Here is a 19,044-nt window from a genome sequence, read left to right on the forward strand (position 1 = left end):
TGACTGGTGCGGGAATTGCAATCCACACTATTGGCATTACTCTGTGTTGACTCAACAGTTGGTTTGCAATGAAGTGCATGTGTATGTAACCTGCTAATGGCAGGACTTTCATTTCTGACAGCATAAAAAGTGATGTACATTCCCAGTACCCACAATTAAATAAAGTATTTGGTAATGTTAGTTTGTATAGACCTGGAACTAGATCTGAGGGCTTTTGGCTTAGTCTGCTATTACTTGGGAAACTTTCTAAGGAGACAGTGAGGACTGTAAATGTTGAAGAATAGAGTTGGAAAGTGAGGCACTGGAAAAGTACAGGTCAGGCAGCATCTGAGGAGCAGGAGAATCGATGTTTCGGGCATGACCCTTTCATCAGGAATGTGGGGGGAAGGGAGCTGAGAGATGAGTAGAAGGTTGGGGAAGGGGTGGGGGAAGGTTAGCTGGAAAGGCACTAAATAGATGCGGGGGGGGGGGGGTTGTGATGCATTTACCTATTGTCTTCCCAGCTACCCTCTACTCCCACCCTCCTAATTATTTCTCAACCACCTCCACATTCCTGATGAAGAGCTTATGCCTGAAATGTAGATTCTCCTGCACCTCTGCTGCCTGACCTGCTGTGCTTTTCCAGTGCCACACTTTTCAAAACTTTTGAGGAGATTAGCGAAGCATTTTTTCAAATATCTGTTCCTTTAACCTATTGCATTTCCAAAAAAGCTCTAATGCATAACATTGTATAATTGTCGTTGATCCTCAATGCAATTGTCTTTAAGTATTGAAAAATGCGTATCTGACTATGATCTTGGAACTATGATCTTAGTCTGTAACTAATAATTCAATTCTAATAGGGGTTTAAATTGTCCTTTTCAAAAATTGAGATTGGTCTTTTGTTATAGTTTTTGTAGTTTCAACACTACAGAATTCTTTAAAATTTGCTATCACGTTACATGTTGAAATGGTTTTAATGAGTGGGGCATTTAAACCAAATTTTTTTAAAACCATATAATTTGGCTTTTATGTAGCATTCTTCTAGTCTGCCTAATCAGCGTATCGCAAGCAACACTATGCTGAGAGAATGAATGAATGGATCAGTGTTGTACATTCTCCAGATAAGCAATAGAAAAATGAAACAGAAGACATTCCAATTTTGTATTTATTCCACTATATGACAATAAAGTAATTTGGGTCTCCACTGAGAGCTAATCTGCTGAAATAAGGCGTGGGAGAACTGTGGTTTTTACTCCACAGGAAGCTTGGAAAAGCAAGAAACGTCCAGCTGGAGGAATCAGCAGCTCCCTACTCTGCATTTTTGTTTTGTTGATTGATTTGGCAGCAATCAATATTAATACACAATTTATACCCAAAGGTATGGCTTCTATGTCCAGCTTATATTTGAGGGCATTTTGTCCTGGGTTTTACTGGAGTTTCCTCATGTAACCTTTACTAGGGAGGGAAGTGCCTCTGGCTAGGAGCAGGAAGGGAGTTTTATTTCGGTTTCAAAGTCACACCCAAAAATTTGGAAGTTGCAGTTCCTTTATTCTCAAAGGCTGAACAAACACATTTAGGCATTCCAGGTTCTCTCAATTATCATTCAGGTAAGGTGCCTTCAGAATTGAATGCCCAGTATCTTGACTCTCCTGTGTTGAGCAAGTGACTGTGGTTGCTGCATATCTGCACTTCATTACATTGCAAAGGGATACGCCTTTAGGTTGACAGTTCAGTTACGTGGCTGTGCTGCCCAGAAGTGAATTGGTTGATTTAAGTAATGTGAACTTTGCAGTAAACTTGAAGTCAAACTTTTGATTCCATTTATAGCAGCCAACTTGGGTGATGCCTGACATTGGATCCTGTTAACGTGATTGAAAAGGTGGTTAGTCTTTGAAGCCAAAGACTTCAATTTATATGGTATTTTACCCTACTTCATAGTAATGAATTAAATTTTTTTTTGTTGAGAATCATTATTGGTCTAATTCGGGAGAACTTTGCTACATCAAGGCACTTCAATGTCATTCTAAGCAAGCAGAGCTTTAACCTTATTTTCCTGATGGACAGTACAATTGATAAAATAGCAAAATTCCTTCTCTGGACTGGTGCTCGTCTGTTCCTTTGCCTTTGCCTTTGCCTTTGCCCTTTCCCTCCCTCGTAGGCCAGACCATGGTGGGACAGCTGGCAGCCCGGGGTGAAGATGTCTACAGGTTGAGAACCAGTGGAGCCCTGTCAACCACATGGAAGCCCTTAGGCTGTAGTGTTTAACTTTTTTTAGCTTTATTTAGCTTTATTTCTTGTTTTTCTAACTTACACTACATTACAGACCTTTTTTCTTTACTTTCTCTACTTTGTGGACATAAGTACTCAAGATGCCGCTGTGTGTTGGTGACATTGTACAGTTTTTACTCTACTTCGGGTTTTTCGTAACTTGAGTACACGTGACATTAAATCTCATTCCAAATTTCTATGCTTAGATTTCTCAAAACTTCCAAACTGAGGTTTAAACCTGCCATCTTTGATCAAAAGACAAGCTGGCATATAAACTATAACCAAGATTTCAAATGTTGAAACTGGTGAAACATCTTTATATTCTTCCTGTGTAAGATGTTTTTAAAAGCTAATTTTCAGTCATTCTCCATTGCATAAGATAGTGTCATTCAGTTGCATGATGCTGCTCAGATTATGGAAAACATGCATAAATTTTCAAATGTTGAGTTAGATTAATGCTGAGATGGAATGAAGGTGTTTCAGTTGTTTATATAGGGGGAAGTTGTGGAAATAGATGACTTTGACTTCTCATTGACTTGGGGGATATGACTAGAGGGAGAACTGGAAAACAAGTAGTTTAAAAGTAATGAATACTTAACACGCACACAAAATCATTAAGAAAAGTTCAAGGCTAAAAGGTGGTTGGTAGAATTATCCAAATAGTAAATGTTAATCACTCCATCATTCTGGAAGATCTAGGTGTGATACTGTTTGGATTATTATGACTGACTCTCGAGGAATGCACTGTTACTCTAAACCCATACTCCACACATTGAATGAATATAAAATAAATCTCTTTTCCAGTTACCAAGAAAATTCTCATCTGCTTGGTCCTTCTCCCTATTGGAATTGTCTTGTGGGTTTCTGGGGAATGGGACATTCTTTTTAATTTGACTGTTGTTACTGAGTTTTACTTTATTTGTTTCTATAAGTGTATGATTCAAGATTATATTTTACAGTTATAAACTGAACATAGGGCAAATTTTATGAGACTTCATTTGTTTAGAAATCATAGAATCCTGACAGTGTGGAAACAGTCTCACGTCCACGCTGACCCTCAAGAGTATCCCACCCAGACTCATTCTCCTAACCTATTACATTCCTTCTGTTTAATGCACCTAACCTACACATCCCTGAACACTATGGCTATGGGTAATTTAACATGGCCAATTCACTTATCCTGCACATCTTTGGACTGTGGGAGGAAATCCATGCAGGCACTGAGGAGGTGCAAACTCCACACAAACATTTGCCAGATGCTGGAATTGAAACTGGGTCCCTGGCACTATGAAGCAGCAGTGCTAACCACTGAGCTACCGTACTGCCCACGGTTTGACTTGATTTTCAAGCACATTAGACTGATCAGATTTTAATATAATGACCTCCAATGAACAACAGGATGCTAAAGAGCCGGTAGAGTGTGTGGTGCTGGAAAAGTACAGCAGGTCGGGCAGCGTCCGAGGAGCAGGAAAATAGATGTTTCGGGCAAACGCCCTCCATCAGGAGCTGGGCCAATCTATTCCAAAACAGTGCCTTAGACCAGGATAATGCTATTTATAATACTATGCAGTATTCTTTACAATATGTATGTCAAATAAGCCAATGTATTTTCATCATTCTAGTATTTTATTGTTATAACAAAAGATATATTGGACAGGTACAGTTAATGAAAAGCTTTTTTTTGTTCACTAGTAAGCTGTGAATAAATTTGATTTTTTGAACAGGATGCAACATTTCTGTGTTAACATGAAAATTGCACTAACAGATTGCAAATGATTGATTGCATGGATGCCAAACTTGATTCATAAAAGTTAATAGGTTAAGTTTTTAAAAAGAAACTAATTTGCTTGCCTGATGTTTTCTCAATCATCAGTGCAGTTGTGTTTTAACTCTTTACAACTGTCTCTAGCTGTTGAAAATGGCAAATTAATTGACATTTAAGGAGTAAAAGAGTGTAGTATTATTATTGCATTGCTTTCAGGTACTCTCGCTTTCAAGTCAGCAAGGTGACACTCTAATATGAGGTCTCTATTCTTGTTCTCTGTGCCATTTCATTAGTTGGCTGTTCTAATATACTTATTAATTGGCAACTAGACAGTGAGCAAGCAGCTAGCTACCTAACCGACCAGTTAGTCAGTCAGCCAGTCATTATTATATTTAATGGAATAATTTAAGTATATAATCCAGAATGTATATGCAAGTCATATTAATGTTCATACTTGTTAATAATAAACTTTGAGATATAACTCCGTACAGACCTGACTCTGCATATATAAAATAAAGTGCCAGGGTTTCAGAAGCAGCAGCAAACAGGAACTGAAGTGGCAATTGTGAAAATATATTTTCCTAATGGGCATTCCTTATCACCAACCTGAACTAGTAGCTGAAGCTCTATCTCTTCCCCTCCCCCTCCCATTTCTCTCTGTCTCTCCCTTCCAATACTCTCCCCACCCCCTGCTCACTCTGTTGCTCTAACAGCCCACCTCCTCCCCCAAACGATACAAGTTTGTAGCATTTTTTAACAGGACTGCACTTCGGTGATTGACTCTACAACTACTTTTGCAGCATTCAAGAAGAACAGCAAAATGACCAATCTTGTGCAAACTGTCAATTATTTAGAGGGATGAGATGGTGTTCAGCATTTTGATACACATACAAACTAAAATGTTTCAAGAGGGTTAAACGTTTGGAGAAACCCAAACTGCATTGCAGTTCTCCGAAGCAGCATATGAAAAAGATCCATCAAAGACATCTCAAGCCCCCATCCATGCCATACAACTTTGTAACTGAAGTCAGAGAGGTAATTGCAACTTTACAGTTTGCAGACTTAGTCAGAAAGTTTGTGGTCAATTTGGCGCACATGGATGTGATCAAAAAATCTGAAGTCTTTACTTCCATCCAAGTGATATATCCAAAAAAGAATAGATAGCATGTACTGTATGCTAAGATTGACATTGCACATCCAAATACCATCCTTTTATGCATCTCTCAAGGTTTACTCAGGGAGACTGTCACAGTCTAAACATAACTGCTTATGACTTAAATTCCATTCATAGATAATGCCAATCTTAACTGCCAAACAGCTTCTCAGGATGGACAGCAGAATTTTTTTTCTATTGTTGATACAGCAGGATTTTATATAATTGAACTAACTGCATACATAGATTCATCATCGCAATCTACGATGTCAGTTTCAACAACAAAGATATTAGACTGCAACAGCAAGTCCATCCATGACTTGACAAACCTCTATCCAGATCTATTTGATTCTGTTGGTAACAAAGGTTTTACAACATTTCATTTGAAAGATGATGCCCAATCCAGCATTAAACATCCTCTTAAGTGCCGCATTCACATTCAGGATGAGCTCAAACTGGAAATGGATTCCATAGTAGAAAATAAGGTTGAGCATCTCGCTAATTAATGCAACACTATTATTTGTGTTTTGAAAATAGATGACACACCACCAGCAAATTCCCCACCAACCTACTCGGCATCCTGATTTGGAAATATATGATGTTCATTTACTGTTGGATCAAAGTCCTGGAATTCTCTTCCCTAATGGCATTGTGGGCATACCTACAGCATATAGACTGCAGTGGTTCAAGAAGACAGCTCACCACCACCTTCTCCAGGGATGAGCAATAAATGCCAACCAGCCCATATCTCGAGTGAATTAAAATAAAACTGCAGCTTAAATGTCAAGACTAGATTTCTAGTCCGTTTATCTTTTCCCAGAATCATAGGAACTGAGAATATTTAGAGCATCTTTTGATTGATATTGTTTTCTCCGATTACAATTTGGATCATCTGTTAGCTAGGATATATTCCAAAAACACCTGGAGCATATCATAGACAATCTACCAGATGTGTGTGTCCACAGGTAACATTGCTGTTCTTTGGAAAAGTAAGCATGTACATGATAGAAATCTCCTTCAGCTCATGGAAGCAGAAACAAAGCAAGGTTTTGTTTTTGACAGCAAACATGCCAAATCAATAACTTGAGGTTAATCTACACTTCAGAAGGCATTAGACCTGATCCTACCAAAATAGAACAGGTACAAAAGATGCCTTCATCACTAGGCACAGGTATTTCAGTTTTTTTTTTATCCCTATATGTGACCAAAGTATTTCCTCTTTGAAATTTGTTGTACAAAGATGTGACTTAGTCGTGACTGAAAGGTCATTAATATATCTTTTGAATTTCTCAAGAATGCTTTATCTTCCACCAGATTTATCCTTCAATATATAATCCCTCAAGCCTAACATATTGAAAGTGCATGTATTCTAGGAAGGCCTTGAAGCATTTATTCCAGGGTGACAAGTCTATTGTATTTTGTTTTAAAGTCATTACAGGCATACTACTCCAACATAGGGTTATTGTTGCTTTAGTTTTTCAGAGTGAGTGCAAAGATTCAACATGTAGCGCTTTAACAAATCTTTAATTGGTATGAGCAATCACAAACCATTGGAAATGATCTGTCAAATCTCTTACAAGTACGTGGGATAACTACTTATGAATGATTTTATTGTCTCGTATTTTAGTGAAAAATACACTCAAAACCTTCCACTGTTGCTATAACGTGGTGCCATTTTGAATAGTTTAAGAATAATGGGGAGAGAAAAGTAGTTTAAAGAGAGTCCATAACCCTTCCACTACCTCTTTGTTGTCACCATACCCAAAGTCACTGCTCCACAGGTACCATCTTTTGCCACAGCAGCTACCTTGCTAATGTCACTTCCACCGATGTAGCAGCTCATACCAGGTCCTGTGCTCGTAGATCCAAGAGTGCAAGTATCATGTAAACTAGGCTTTTGCTTTACTATTCCTGATGCTCTTTGCAGAATTCCAAATCCAGCTAAGAACAGAAGTTTATTTTGTTCAAATTGCTGGAAAAACTCAACAGGTATCTGTGGGAGAGAAAACCAAGTTAACACTTTTATATTCTGAAAGTGTTAGAAGAATCCTGGGTATAAGTGAGAAGGGACTGGTCAAGGGGAGAGAAAATTGAGTCAAGATAGAAAGACACAAGTTCTGTGGGGCAAAAACAGGTCTGACTAGGCAGTTGTGCTTGTAGATTTTGGGAAGAAGGTAGAAGCAGCTGTAGAAGGTTGGGGTACCCAGAACTTAGAGGCTGTTGAGGGGAGATCCCCGGATATGATGAGATTAGTGGCCTTTGTGGACAAATAACCTTGTGCTTGATGATGGGATAATGGCCCTGACTGAGAGAGCAGGAGGTGTTTGAGAGCTGGCGCTTAGCCTGCAATGTAGCAGTCAGTATGTCATCCAACCGTAGCACCACTGTTGTAATCAAGCCTGCTGATAAAGTCAGGATCGGATCTGAGAGCACAGAGTGCTGTCAGCTCACGTGGAGATAGGTTTGAATGGGTAAGGGGCAGGGGTGCTGTGAAAGTACGGTGACTATGAACTGTTGTGACATCGATGAGCAGGTCAAGTGCAGGTAAAAGGGTAGAAGGACGGGTCCAAGTGGAAGGAGAGTGTTTGAGGTGGGTGAAAGGGTCTGAAGGACAGGGAGACGCTCTCCCAGAGAAATGGGCGCAGAAGTAAAGATGATTGAAGAAGAGTTCAATGTCAGGTCATGTGCCTGAAAATCATTGAGATGGGGGTGCAGAGGAATAAAAGACTCCTGCTGAGTATAGAATGTTGCAGTGTCCGAGTGTAAAATTAGAAGGGATAGTAAATGTCCAACAGGAGACGGAATGGAGACAGGGGGTGGGGAGGAAGGTTCCAGAGGGACTCTACGTTTTTGCAGCTTTGTTTTATTTAAAGAACAGGATTTTCCTCTAGATTTAAAAATTTGATATTTTTAAATCCGAATTTGATGGACTCCAAATTGATCTAATTCATTTTGATCAAACAGCGCAAATTCAGCTAACTCTATCAAATAATGTCCAGCCACAACAGCTCCTATATGGTAAGATGTTCTTCAACAGTCCCTGAGAAAGTGCAGCCTTTCTGATCTCTCAGATGAACTGTGCCTCTCTCTATGCCTAATAAGTAATTATTCCTTAAGCTCTTGATATTATGCTTGACCATATAAGTATGTTACATGGATACAAATGAAAACCAAGAGATTGGCATCTAAATTTGTCTATTGGCCCCACATCAGTAAGGACATTGACCAACTGATTCAAGTTGTATGAAACGTCAGTTCCATAAATCTCAACAACTGGGAGAACCTCTTCTTTAACAATTCCTTCTAAGCTGTAGTCGAACATTGTAACTGATATTTTCCAAGTCTAAGCATCTCAGTGACTATATTGAAAAATTTCCTTTCATGCAACAAATCAAAATCCCACTGGTGTAGCAGCTGTTGACATGTTAACTGCCAATTTCAGTTTATTGCAGTACATTATTGTAACTTGCCTAGTTGTTTAGGAAGTCGGGTATTCAATACATTCCTTTCTCGGTATCACTCTAATTGTCTCTCAGCACCAAACAGCCACATCTATAGAAAGCGTTGTTGAAAAGAAGGGAGAAAGTGATATGTTCTGATTCAAGTTAACATTTGAGATTTTTGTACAAATACATGGGTTTGTGGAAAGATGAAATGACATCTTGTACAATCAAGATCATACAACAGTGTAATAAACAATGGTCAAATCACACATTGAAACAAGACCCATCTAGTGCTACATGACCCGACTCCAGTACTAAAAGTATGACATCTGACAACAACGAGGTATCAATAATGCATGAAACACATCCTTCTGCAATGACAGTACAGCACATTGAAGCTACGTAAGCAAATTGTGATAAGTTTGAGGATTAGATCGGTTCACATTGTGCATCCATCAAAGCATTTAGAATAGCAATTTATTGTCACTTGTGTTTATGAAAATACAGTGAAATGTATATAAGTTGCCACAATTCAGCACTATTTCAGTTACAGCAATTAAAAACAAATAATTGAGACAGGCCAAAATTCATCTTTTGTTCCTTCCATGGCAATCTGGGATTCTAAGATAACTATGGGATGCCACTGCTGAGGCCACCAAAGGAAGGATTTCCAGCCAGGACCCATTTCGCTACCACTGCCACAGCCAACGCTGAAGCAACTGCATCACTGCCATTGCAAGGAGGGACAGACAGGACCCACCAAGTTGCTGACGCTGAAGTTGCCACATTGCCGCCATAGCCGCAAGGAATGAACCAAAAGCATCGTGTAGCCACTGCTGAAACTACCACACAGCTGCCAGGAGAAACAGACTAGATCTTCTGACGACGAAGCCTTTGATAAAGCCACGAGGAACAGACATCTGGAGTCCACTACATAATTGCCCTAATGTATAAAAATAATTTGTCAATGTGCTTTCTTTATATATTAGGATAGATTTCCTACTCTTCTACGGGGAAATGTATGATGTATTAATGCATACCCCTCAGGCAGTGTACCTTATAGATAGCTAGATGGCATCACAACATGTAATGCTCCAGCATAAGAGATTTCAATCTTATTCTCTGCACAATCGCAACTGGCAGTTGGTCTATTTGCAAGCAATCAGCTAGCCAGATGCTCAGCTGGTGGATGGTGTGTGTAAAATAGTCATAATCTAACTGAGCATATAATCCAATAGTGTAAATATAAATCTGAGATGTTGTATTTTGTATCCATAGTCATTATCTGAATCTATGCACAACCAGTTCTTTATGATGTGCTATGTGAACCACTGTGTATGTTTGTGTGTAAATGCTTTTTGCTGATTTAGCATGCACTAGTCTGAAGTAATGATTCTAAAGAAAGCAGTAACACTAGGAAGAAAACAACCACTTTCATGTTTTTGTGGAAACAGATAGAGTACCTATTTGCTTCTTCTGAAAAGTTATTTTGTTCGATAATGTACCTTATCTGAAAACTCTGATAAAATACTAATTTTCTTTTCATGTCTTTTCAGCAACAGTTGGCCCATATGTGCCACCTCTGCAGCAGGTGTTCCAGGCACCGCGGCGACCAGGGATAGGAACGATTGGCAAGCCAATTAAACTTCTAGCCAACTACTTTGAAGTTGATATTCCAAAAATCGATGTTTACCATTATGAGGTGGATATTAAGCCGGACAAATGTCCAAGGAGAGTAAACAGGTACCAATCAATCAGCTTTATAATTCAGAATAATTTTATTCTGTAAAGACATACAAAATAGAAGCAGAAGTGGACTATTTAGCACCTCATTCACTGACTGATATGCTGGCTCTGCCATTCAGTAAGATCATGGCTGACCTATGTGTTTCGAATTCCACATTATTATTTATTCCCTTAGCTCTTGCTAGGCAAAATGATCAAATAGAGAATTGAGCAGTTTTGTACTTTTCTGAATACAAAGGAACCTCGATTATCAAATTATCCAAAGGGGATCTCAAGGTCCCAATAGAAACATTACGTCAAAGGGCTGTTTCTGCCCAGATCGTGTCTTTTGTTTACAGGTACAATGATTGAAAACTAATTCGGCTCACTGAAATGCTGCCGAGAACAGTCCTGGACAAGTCCAGGCACCGTCTCTAAATGACTGATATCTCTCTGTCTCTATCTCCAGACTTTCCCTGGAGTTTTACACAGGGGTGTACCCCAAATGCCCTGCCCCCCCTGCACTTTCCCCCAGATAATCTCTCCAACATTGTCCTGTACAGGGCAGAGGTAGCACCTGTCAAAAAGTGTGCGCGCGCTGTTTGGATACTTAGCCCACAAAGGTGGCAGCAGTCTTACTTTTGGTGTCCACTCTGGCTGCCCCAGAGGCGGGGGGGCAGGGTGGGAGTGGGCGTGTTTGGGGTCTCGCATGCGTGTGCTTTTGCCTAGTCTCCTGAACGGAGAGCAGACTTCACAGCAAACTCCGAACCCCAGAAGAAATCAATTAACTGAATAATCAATTATCCAAATGAAATAGTGCCCACCCATCTCATTCGAATAATCGAAATTCCTCTGTGTAGATCACAGTTTGTTCAATTAATGCCTCTCATTCCCTTTGAGAACTATATAGTGTCTTTTCACACTACAAAATACCATGGTACAAGCCTGAGTACATTTCATTGCAGATGTTGTGAGAGTTGTCTTGTGAAATGGTCTTTCAGGGTGACCCTGCAGCACAATAATTTTTTCTTTGTCTCTTGATTGTATGTTCACAATTTTCACACACACAGACCTTTAAAATTAAGAGTGTCATAGCTTGCTTAATAAATAATTCAAACATTTTGTAGCCTGAATCTGTTGGTTTTATGTTGGCTATTTACCTTGTGGTTTAGGAAGATTACTGGATGAAATACAGCCAAATAGGCTCAGGACCAAACCTAGAATTTCTCCCTCTACTGGTCATTTATAATCAATATTGATACTGTATCAAGAAAAAATGTTTTTTTTTCTTTGAACTTTATGCAGATGCATGTTAAAACCAAATGCACTTCTATACCAGTATAATGCTGGCTTTGATATGCATATAATTTAAGGTTCCCTGTTCACTGTCGAAATCATGAAAATTTCAACTGTACAAATATACTTGAAACATGTTAAAATGGATATATTTGCCATAATATATTTGATACCAGCATAACATTTTGTTATTTTCACAGAATTTTAAAAAATAATAATGGTATGTTATTCAAGATTGGTTTCACACATTGGCTGTACCGAAGCATGACTTGCATTGACAAATGGAAATAAAGATTGAGTAATTACATTTTAAAATTTGGAAACATGTTCCCGTCGTAATAACAAAAATAGACAAATTCAAGTAAGAGGGATGAAGGAATATTACATTAAATATATTAAAGTGCAAACCAAGAAATAGACCTCTGAAGTACAAGTAGATTTCTTGAATTACTTACTTAGATTGGCTTCCCAATTTTGGAAGGAGTCGAGCTACAACAAGTATGTAATGTTTTTAATATTAGATCTTGTTAAAGATTTATTCAAAATAAACTGGTCATAACATTGGCAGTAAGTTTCTCATTTTGACAAGTCTTTCAGCTTCATGGAGGAATAAGAATAATTGTAGATACTCTAGTGGAAATAAAATTGTCCTATCAAATGGAGCTTCCTATCCGTTGTGATACCATTTGTTGGCATTACTGGACAGGTCAGATCCCAGAATGTTCTAGTTTAATAAATTAGTTCCTTCTGTTTAGTTAGTTCATGTGGTGGTTAGTCACTGAAATATTCATGTGAGGCTATTGATTCTCTTGGACAACAGAATTTTATTACAGACAAATAAATTGAAAGGTCCATCTAGATGTAGAAGAGTTAAAAAGCTGTAAAAATACACAGCAAAAATGTTTCAACCTGTTTCTTGGATACTATCCATTAAAAAGATTCAAATCCAGAGAAACTTTAGGGTTCTACCGACTGTACTTGTCTTCACACATTTGTTTTCACTCCAGTTATTGACCTTTGCCTGTAAGGGAAGAGCATGTATTTATTCAGCATCTTTAACATGTCAAGGCCATCCCAAATTGCTGTTACTGTTCATGGCACAGGCAAATACATGTAGCACAAAGCATAGCCTGTAAAACAACAAACGGGTCATGCCCTTTGTGAGTTTTTGATGCACTTGGTAGACAAAGAAGAACACTGCTGTTCCCCTTGATGGGAACTTTTATTATCACTTGAGCAAGAAGCCGAAGACACTCTTTAAAAGTCTTGATCAATAAAAGACAGCATCAGAAATATGCTACCTAGGCTGGTACAATTACAACATTTAAAAGGCATCTGGATGGGTAAATGAATAGGAAGGGTTTGGAGGGATATCGGCCAAATGCTGGCAAATGGGACTAGATTAATTTTGGATAACTGCTCGGCATGGGTGAGTTGGACTGAAGGGTCTGTTTCCGTGCTATGCATCTCAATGACTCTATACTGCATGGAGGCATCAATCCAGATGCTGCCTGTGATGGAGTGCTACCAATTTACTTCTGAGCTGAGCCTCCTGTTGGTTATTTATCAAATTTTATTAAGATAGGCGTTCGACAAGGTTCCCCATGGGAGATGGTGAGCAAGGTTAGATCTCATGGAATACAGGGAGAACTAGCCATTTGGATACAGAACTGGCTCAAAGATAGAAGACAGAGGGTGGTGGTGGAGGGTTGTTTTTCAGACTTGGAAGCCTGTGACCAGTGGAATGCCACAAGGATTGGTGCTGGGTCCTCTGCTTTTTGTCATTTCCATAAATGATTTGAATGCAAGCATAAGAGGTATGGTTAGTATGTTTGGAGATGACACCAAAATTGGAGGTGTGGTGGACAGTGAAGAAGGTTACCTTAGATTACAACAGGATCTTGATCAGATGGCCTAACTGGTTGAGAAGTGGCAGGTGGAGTTCAATTCGGATAAATGCGAGGTGCTGCATTTTGGGGCAAATCTTAGCAGGACTTATACACTTAATGGTAAGGTCCTAGGGAGTGTTGCTGAACAAAGACACCTTGGCGTGCAGGTTCATAGCTCCTTGAAAGTGGAGTCACAGGTAGATAGGATAGTGAAGAAGGCATTTGGTATGCTTTCCTTTATTGGTCAGAGTGTTGAGTACAGGAGTTGGGAGGTCATGTTATGGCTGTACAAGACATTGGTTAGGCCACTGTTGGAATATTGAGTGCAATTCTGGTCTCCTTCCTATCAGAAACTTGAAAGGGTTAAAAAAAGATTTACAAGGATGTTGCCAGGGTTGGAGGAGTTGAGCTATAAGGAGAAACTGAACAGGCTGAGGCTGTTTTCCCTGGAGCGTCGGAGGCTGAGGGGTGACCTTTATAGAGGTTTATAAAATTGAGGGGCATAGATAGGATACATAGACGAGGTCTTTTCCCTGGGGTTGGGGAGTCCAGAACCAGAGGGCATAGGTTTAGGGTGAGAAGGGAAAGATATAAAAGAGACCTGACGGGCAACTTTTTCACGCAGAAGGTGGTTAGTGTGTGGAATGAGCTGCCAGAGGAAGTGGTGGAGGCTGGTACAATTGCAACATTTAAGAGGCATTTGGATGGGGATATGAATAGGAAGGGTTTGGAGGGTTATGGGCCGGGTGCTGGCAGGTGGGACTAGATTGGATTGGGATATCTGGTCGGCATGGACGGGTTGGACCGAAGGGTCTATTTCCATGCTGTACATCTCTACGACTCTACTTAACTAGCTCCTTCATGGTACTTTACTCAGTGAATCATTTCCAAGTCTATCAACATGAGCCTTTCACTAATTTGAGACCCTAAATTTTCTCAGTTCTAATAAGTTGCAGATTTCTGACCAAATTCTCCTGGCTTGGAAGATTTAGTCAAGTTAAACTTTTCTGCTGAGGTGACCAGTTCTCTTAACTGCCTTGAATTCCTCCTAGAAGAGATACTAAATGTGTTTTTGAACTCCACCCTGATGTTTTTTGAATTAAATTTTTTAAAAAATCCTTTTCGATACTAGATTCTTCTGAAGCGAAAACAAGGCTTATGACCTTTGTTTACTGTACCTGTCATAAACCAAAACAATATAAACACTTTTCTGTTAACATCACAAGGTTTGCAGTTACCTGCTTAATGACGTGCTGAATTAAAGTCACTGATTTGGAGAGACTCTTTGTTTTCCTTTTTATATTTCCCTTTTAAACATTATATCAAACATCCAATGGTTCTGTATCAAACAAAAATTTGACTCTATGTCCCATAAGGATATAGCAAATGTCTAAAACCTTTTAAAGAATATCCAGTGTAGAGTGGCAGAGAGAGAATCCTGGAGTTACAGGCCCAGGCAATTGAAGGCACAGACTTTGGTAGGGTAATTAAAATGAACAGTCCAAAGGTCCAGGTTGGAGGAAATAACAGAACTCCAATTAGATAAAATTTGAAAATTTAATCTAAGAATCCCAAATTCAAACAATTTTGAACTTTATTGTTTCTGAGTCTACCTATGCCTTACGAAGCTGTCATTTTCCTGATTAATAGAGAGGATAAAACTTTCAGTGATCCCTTTGCTATTATTCCACATGTGGTGTTATCTCACATTTCACAAATAGGATGTCTTCATATGATTTCATAAGGCATACATGTTTTAAAACCCCAGAAACGGTGTGGACAAGTCACAGGTCCACCCCTCACTCCTCCATCCAGACCTAAATGTAATTTCCCTGTGAATTCTTGTAGTCTCTACGACAAAAATCAGTTGCTGCTTATGCTTCCAATTAATACGTTTTAACTGTTTGTCTTTTAAATTGAGATGCAATAAAAGCACACATATCATTTTCTTCTCCATAAAATTGACCTAAAATTAAAAGACTTTTTGAATCTACTCAACATGTCTGTTTTGCAGGGAAGTGGTGGAGTACATGGTTCAACATTTCAAACCTCAGATCTTTGGAGACAGAAAGCCAGTGTATGATGGGAAAAAGAATATTTATACAGCAACACTACTGCCAATTGGCCAGGATCGGGTATGAAAAATTATTGATAATCTCTTGCTGGAAAGAGGATAAATCCTTTCATCCTAACCCAAAAATGGGAGCTCTATTTCTTTTCAGTCTGTGAAATTAAGTCTCAAAGTTGCTTTGTGTAGAGTTGAGATATAAAAATCAGAGGGGCACATGTTTGATTCCTATTTTTTACTGAGCTGATCTAGTCCTAGATTACACTCTAGGTTGAAACTGCTAGTTGTGTTGTGAAAATAATGAGCTCAAGTTCACTCTACTGCTCCAATATTCATCATTCGCCTGTGTGAAACATGTGGTATTATTGTTGTAGTTCTCATGGTGTTCTTTCTTCAGACTTTGTACGGTTAACAAATTTACCTGTGATGAGGTGGTTTAGCAATATAAAGGTACATACAAAGAGAAGGAGTGGGGCAATTTGATAAGATTATGGCTGATCTAAACCTCAAATCCAAATTCTGCCTACCCCTGATTATCTTTCACCCTCTTGCTTTACCAAGAATCTATTAAACTATCAATATCAGTATATTTTCTTCTGTAAAGATTGCTTACTTGCACTCGTTTAACATTGATTATCTCTGCTTTTCTGCTCATTCTCATAACCCTCAACCACTGTTTTTGTTACCACCAGATTTATCTATTTTGATGCAATCCCATTTGGCCTCCCATCTTCTAACTTCTTGGGCTTGAGATCATCCCAAGTCTGACTTGCACAAAGTCCTGCTCGCTTATTACTTCTGCCATACATTGGCTCTCTGTCCACCCATGCCTTCACTTAAAATTCTCATTCTTGTGTCAAGTCTTTGCATGTAGCACCTGCCTAGCATTCAGGTTACCACAAATTCTGCATACATTGAATGGCCACCCTCAGCCTTCATCACATTATTGCCTACAATGTTTTACCTACCCAAATCCTAAATTCTGTTTAACAAGCTGTTAATTTCCTACCCTGTATTTCATTTGGTCCTTTCAATCTTAGTTGGATTATGTTTTTTTAAAATTCCTTCATGAGATGAGGAGGATTACTGGTTAGGCCTGTGTAGAGTCAACCACATTGCTATGGTTCTGGAGTCACATGTAGGCCAGGTCAGCAGATTTCCTTTCCTAAAGGACATTTAACCAGAGCAGTTTTTCCTACATTCGGCGGTGGATTCATGGTCATCATTAGATTTTTAATTCCAGATTTTATGGAGTTCAAATTGTACAATGTTGTGGGGCATTTTCTTGTGTTAAAGTAATGAAAGTGTTATAATGGATGTATATGATCACTTAATCTAGCAACAGTTTTACTCTGAGGACTGTTGTTAGTGAGTCACATGATATTTCCATTGTAAATCTAAATGACACAACCCAGTATACTGAGAGTTTTCAATGAGGTGTCCCCTCTTCCACCCCACTAAACATCCTGTGCCAGTTTTGTGTGTCTGAATATTTTAATTGTTAAGTAAGTAAGCAGTTTTACAAAGCTAGTTTTAGTTCACACTTCTCAATTTTTTGTGCATTATTTAAAATCAAGTTTGGAAAATCATTGAGGCCAAAAAAAACTATGCGTCATTCATTTCCTTCCCTAAAGGTGAAAAGTAGTACAAGGAAGTTGTTTGACAGACCAGTATTTAAAATTGATAGTTATTGTAATCCATGAAATTTGCTGGTCTGGATGGTCAATTATTTTTAGTTTGCCTTGTGAAATTGCCCAGATTGAATAATCTTCCCATTAAGTCTCATTTATTTGTTTTTTTAAATCTAAGGTTGACTTTGAGGTGACCATACCAGGTGAAGGAAAAGATCGCATTTTTAAAGTTTCAATTAAATGGTTGGCAGTGGTGAGTTGGAGATTGCTACATGAAGCCCTCGTCAGTGGTCGAATTCAGGTTCCTTTAGACTCTGTTCAAGCCCTGGATGTAGCTATGAGGCACCTGGCATCAATGAGGTAATTTAACTTCCTGTTGATTTATCAGAAGAAGTATATGTAACAGTCAAAGCTTGAATATTTGGTTTAATATTTTAGATTTGATTTTACATTCGTTAAGGCAAAAAGAGAAGTTTTGGGAGGGATTTTGATAAAAATGCTCAATATTATGATGGCTGTAAACAGTTTAAGTAAAAACTGTTTCTGATAACAGTAGGAACCTGTGAATAGTGAAATGTGCATTCATCAGTGCGTCCTTCTGACCTTATGTTGGAGGGGAGATCATTGTGCGTAAGGCACTATCCTGCAGTGACCTCTGGACCTCCAAAATCACAGCCATCTTCCTTTTGTGTTAGATATGACTCCAACTAGTGAAGACCTTTCCCACAATTTCCACAGACTGCAGTTCTGCTTGGACTCCTTGATACATAAATCAAATGGTGCTTTGATATCAAGGCTGGTCTCTCCCATCTCATCTGTAGAATTCAGCTCTTTTTTTTTTCTCCATGTTTGTTTCATGGCCATTAGTGAGGTCAGGAGCTAAGTGGTTGGTAGAACCCAAACTGATTGGCAGTGAGCAGGATATTCATGTGCTGCTTGATACCACTATTGATGACCCCTTCCATCACTTTGAGGGTAGAATAATGGATGATAATTGACCAAGTATAATTTAACCATTTTTTGTGAACAAGGCAAAGGTGGACAATTTTCCCCATTGGGGTAAAAACAATGACTGCAGATGCTGGAAACCAGATTCTGGATAAGTGGTACCATTTTTCCCCATTGCCAAGCCAAGTACATTTCTCTGTTTAGCTGTACTGAAACAGGTTGGGTAAAGGCATGGCTATTTCTGGAGCACGTCTTCAGTACTACTTCCAGAATATTGTCAGGGCCCATAGCCTTTGCAGCATCCAATGTCTTTAGCTGTTTGTTGATATCATGTGAATTGAATCATATTGGATGAAAACTTGTATTTGACACTGGAAACTTGGGAAGAGGCAGAAATAGATCATCCACTTGCCACTTCTGCCTGAAGGTAAATGCAAATTCTTCAACCTCATCTTTTGCACTGATATGTCGGGCTCTCCCATCATTAAAGATATTTCTCTCCTTTTAGTTGTTTAATTGTCCAACATGATTCATGACTGGCTGAGGCAGGATTTCAGAGCTTAGAATTGATCCTTTGATTGTGGAATCACTCTGCTCAGTTTATTGCATCCAGCTTCGGCTGTTGGTATGCAAGTAGTTCTGTGTTAAAGTCTGGATTACATGATGCTCCTGGAATGCCCACTGCATTCTTCATCGAACTAGGATTGATTTCCTGGTTTGATGGTAATAGAGTGACGAATATGCCAGACCATGAGGTTAGAGATAGTGGTTGAATATAATTCTACTGATGGTCAACAGCCCGTATGGTTGCCCAGTTTTGTGTTGCTGACCTCTTTGAGGTTTGTCCTATTTAGCACAATGATAGTGCGACACATA

The 19,044-nt window shown here is 38.9% G+C and overlaps 1 protein-coding gene and 1 long non-coding RNA gene across 2 annotated transcripts in view; one reads left to right on the forward strand and one right to left on the reverse strand.

Moving 5' to 3' along the window:
- LOC122563675 (protein argonaute-1) overlaps window positions 1-19,044 on the forward strand; it is a 117,906-nt gene that overhangs the window by 25,013 nt on the left and 73,849 nt on the right. Inside the window, exons 2-4 of the mRNA XM_043717729.2 lie at window positions 10,168-10,354; window positions 15,536-15,656; window positions 17,399-17,580. Coding sequence (XP_043573664.1) covers window positions 10,168-10,354; window positions 15,536-15,656; window positions 17,399-17,580 — 490 coding nt within the window. The remainder of the gene's footprint in view (window positions 1-10,167; window positions 10,355-15,535; window positions 15,657-17,398; window positions 17,581-19,044) is intronic.
- The window catches only part of LOC122563676 (uncharacterized), a 94,108-nt gene continuing 86,579 nt past the window's right edge, over window positions 11,516-19,044 (reverse strand). The window contains exon 5 of the long non-coding RNA XR_015752160.1: window positions 11,516-12,653. This is a non-coding gene — a long non-coding RNA (uncharacterized LOC122563676). The remainder of the gene's footprint in view (window positions 12,654-19,044) is intronic.

This window comes from Chiloscyllium plagiosum, unplaced genomic scaffold (assembly GCF_037043375.1).
Source record: "Chiloscyllium plagiosum isolate Xiang-an unplaced genomic scaffold, Cpla_swu_hap1 HiC_scaffold_30, whole genome shotgun sequence".
Taxonomy (NCBI): Eukaryota; Metazoa; Chordata; class Chondrichthyes; order Orectolobiformes; family Hemiscylliidae; genus Chiloscyllium; species Chiloscyllium plagiosum.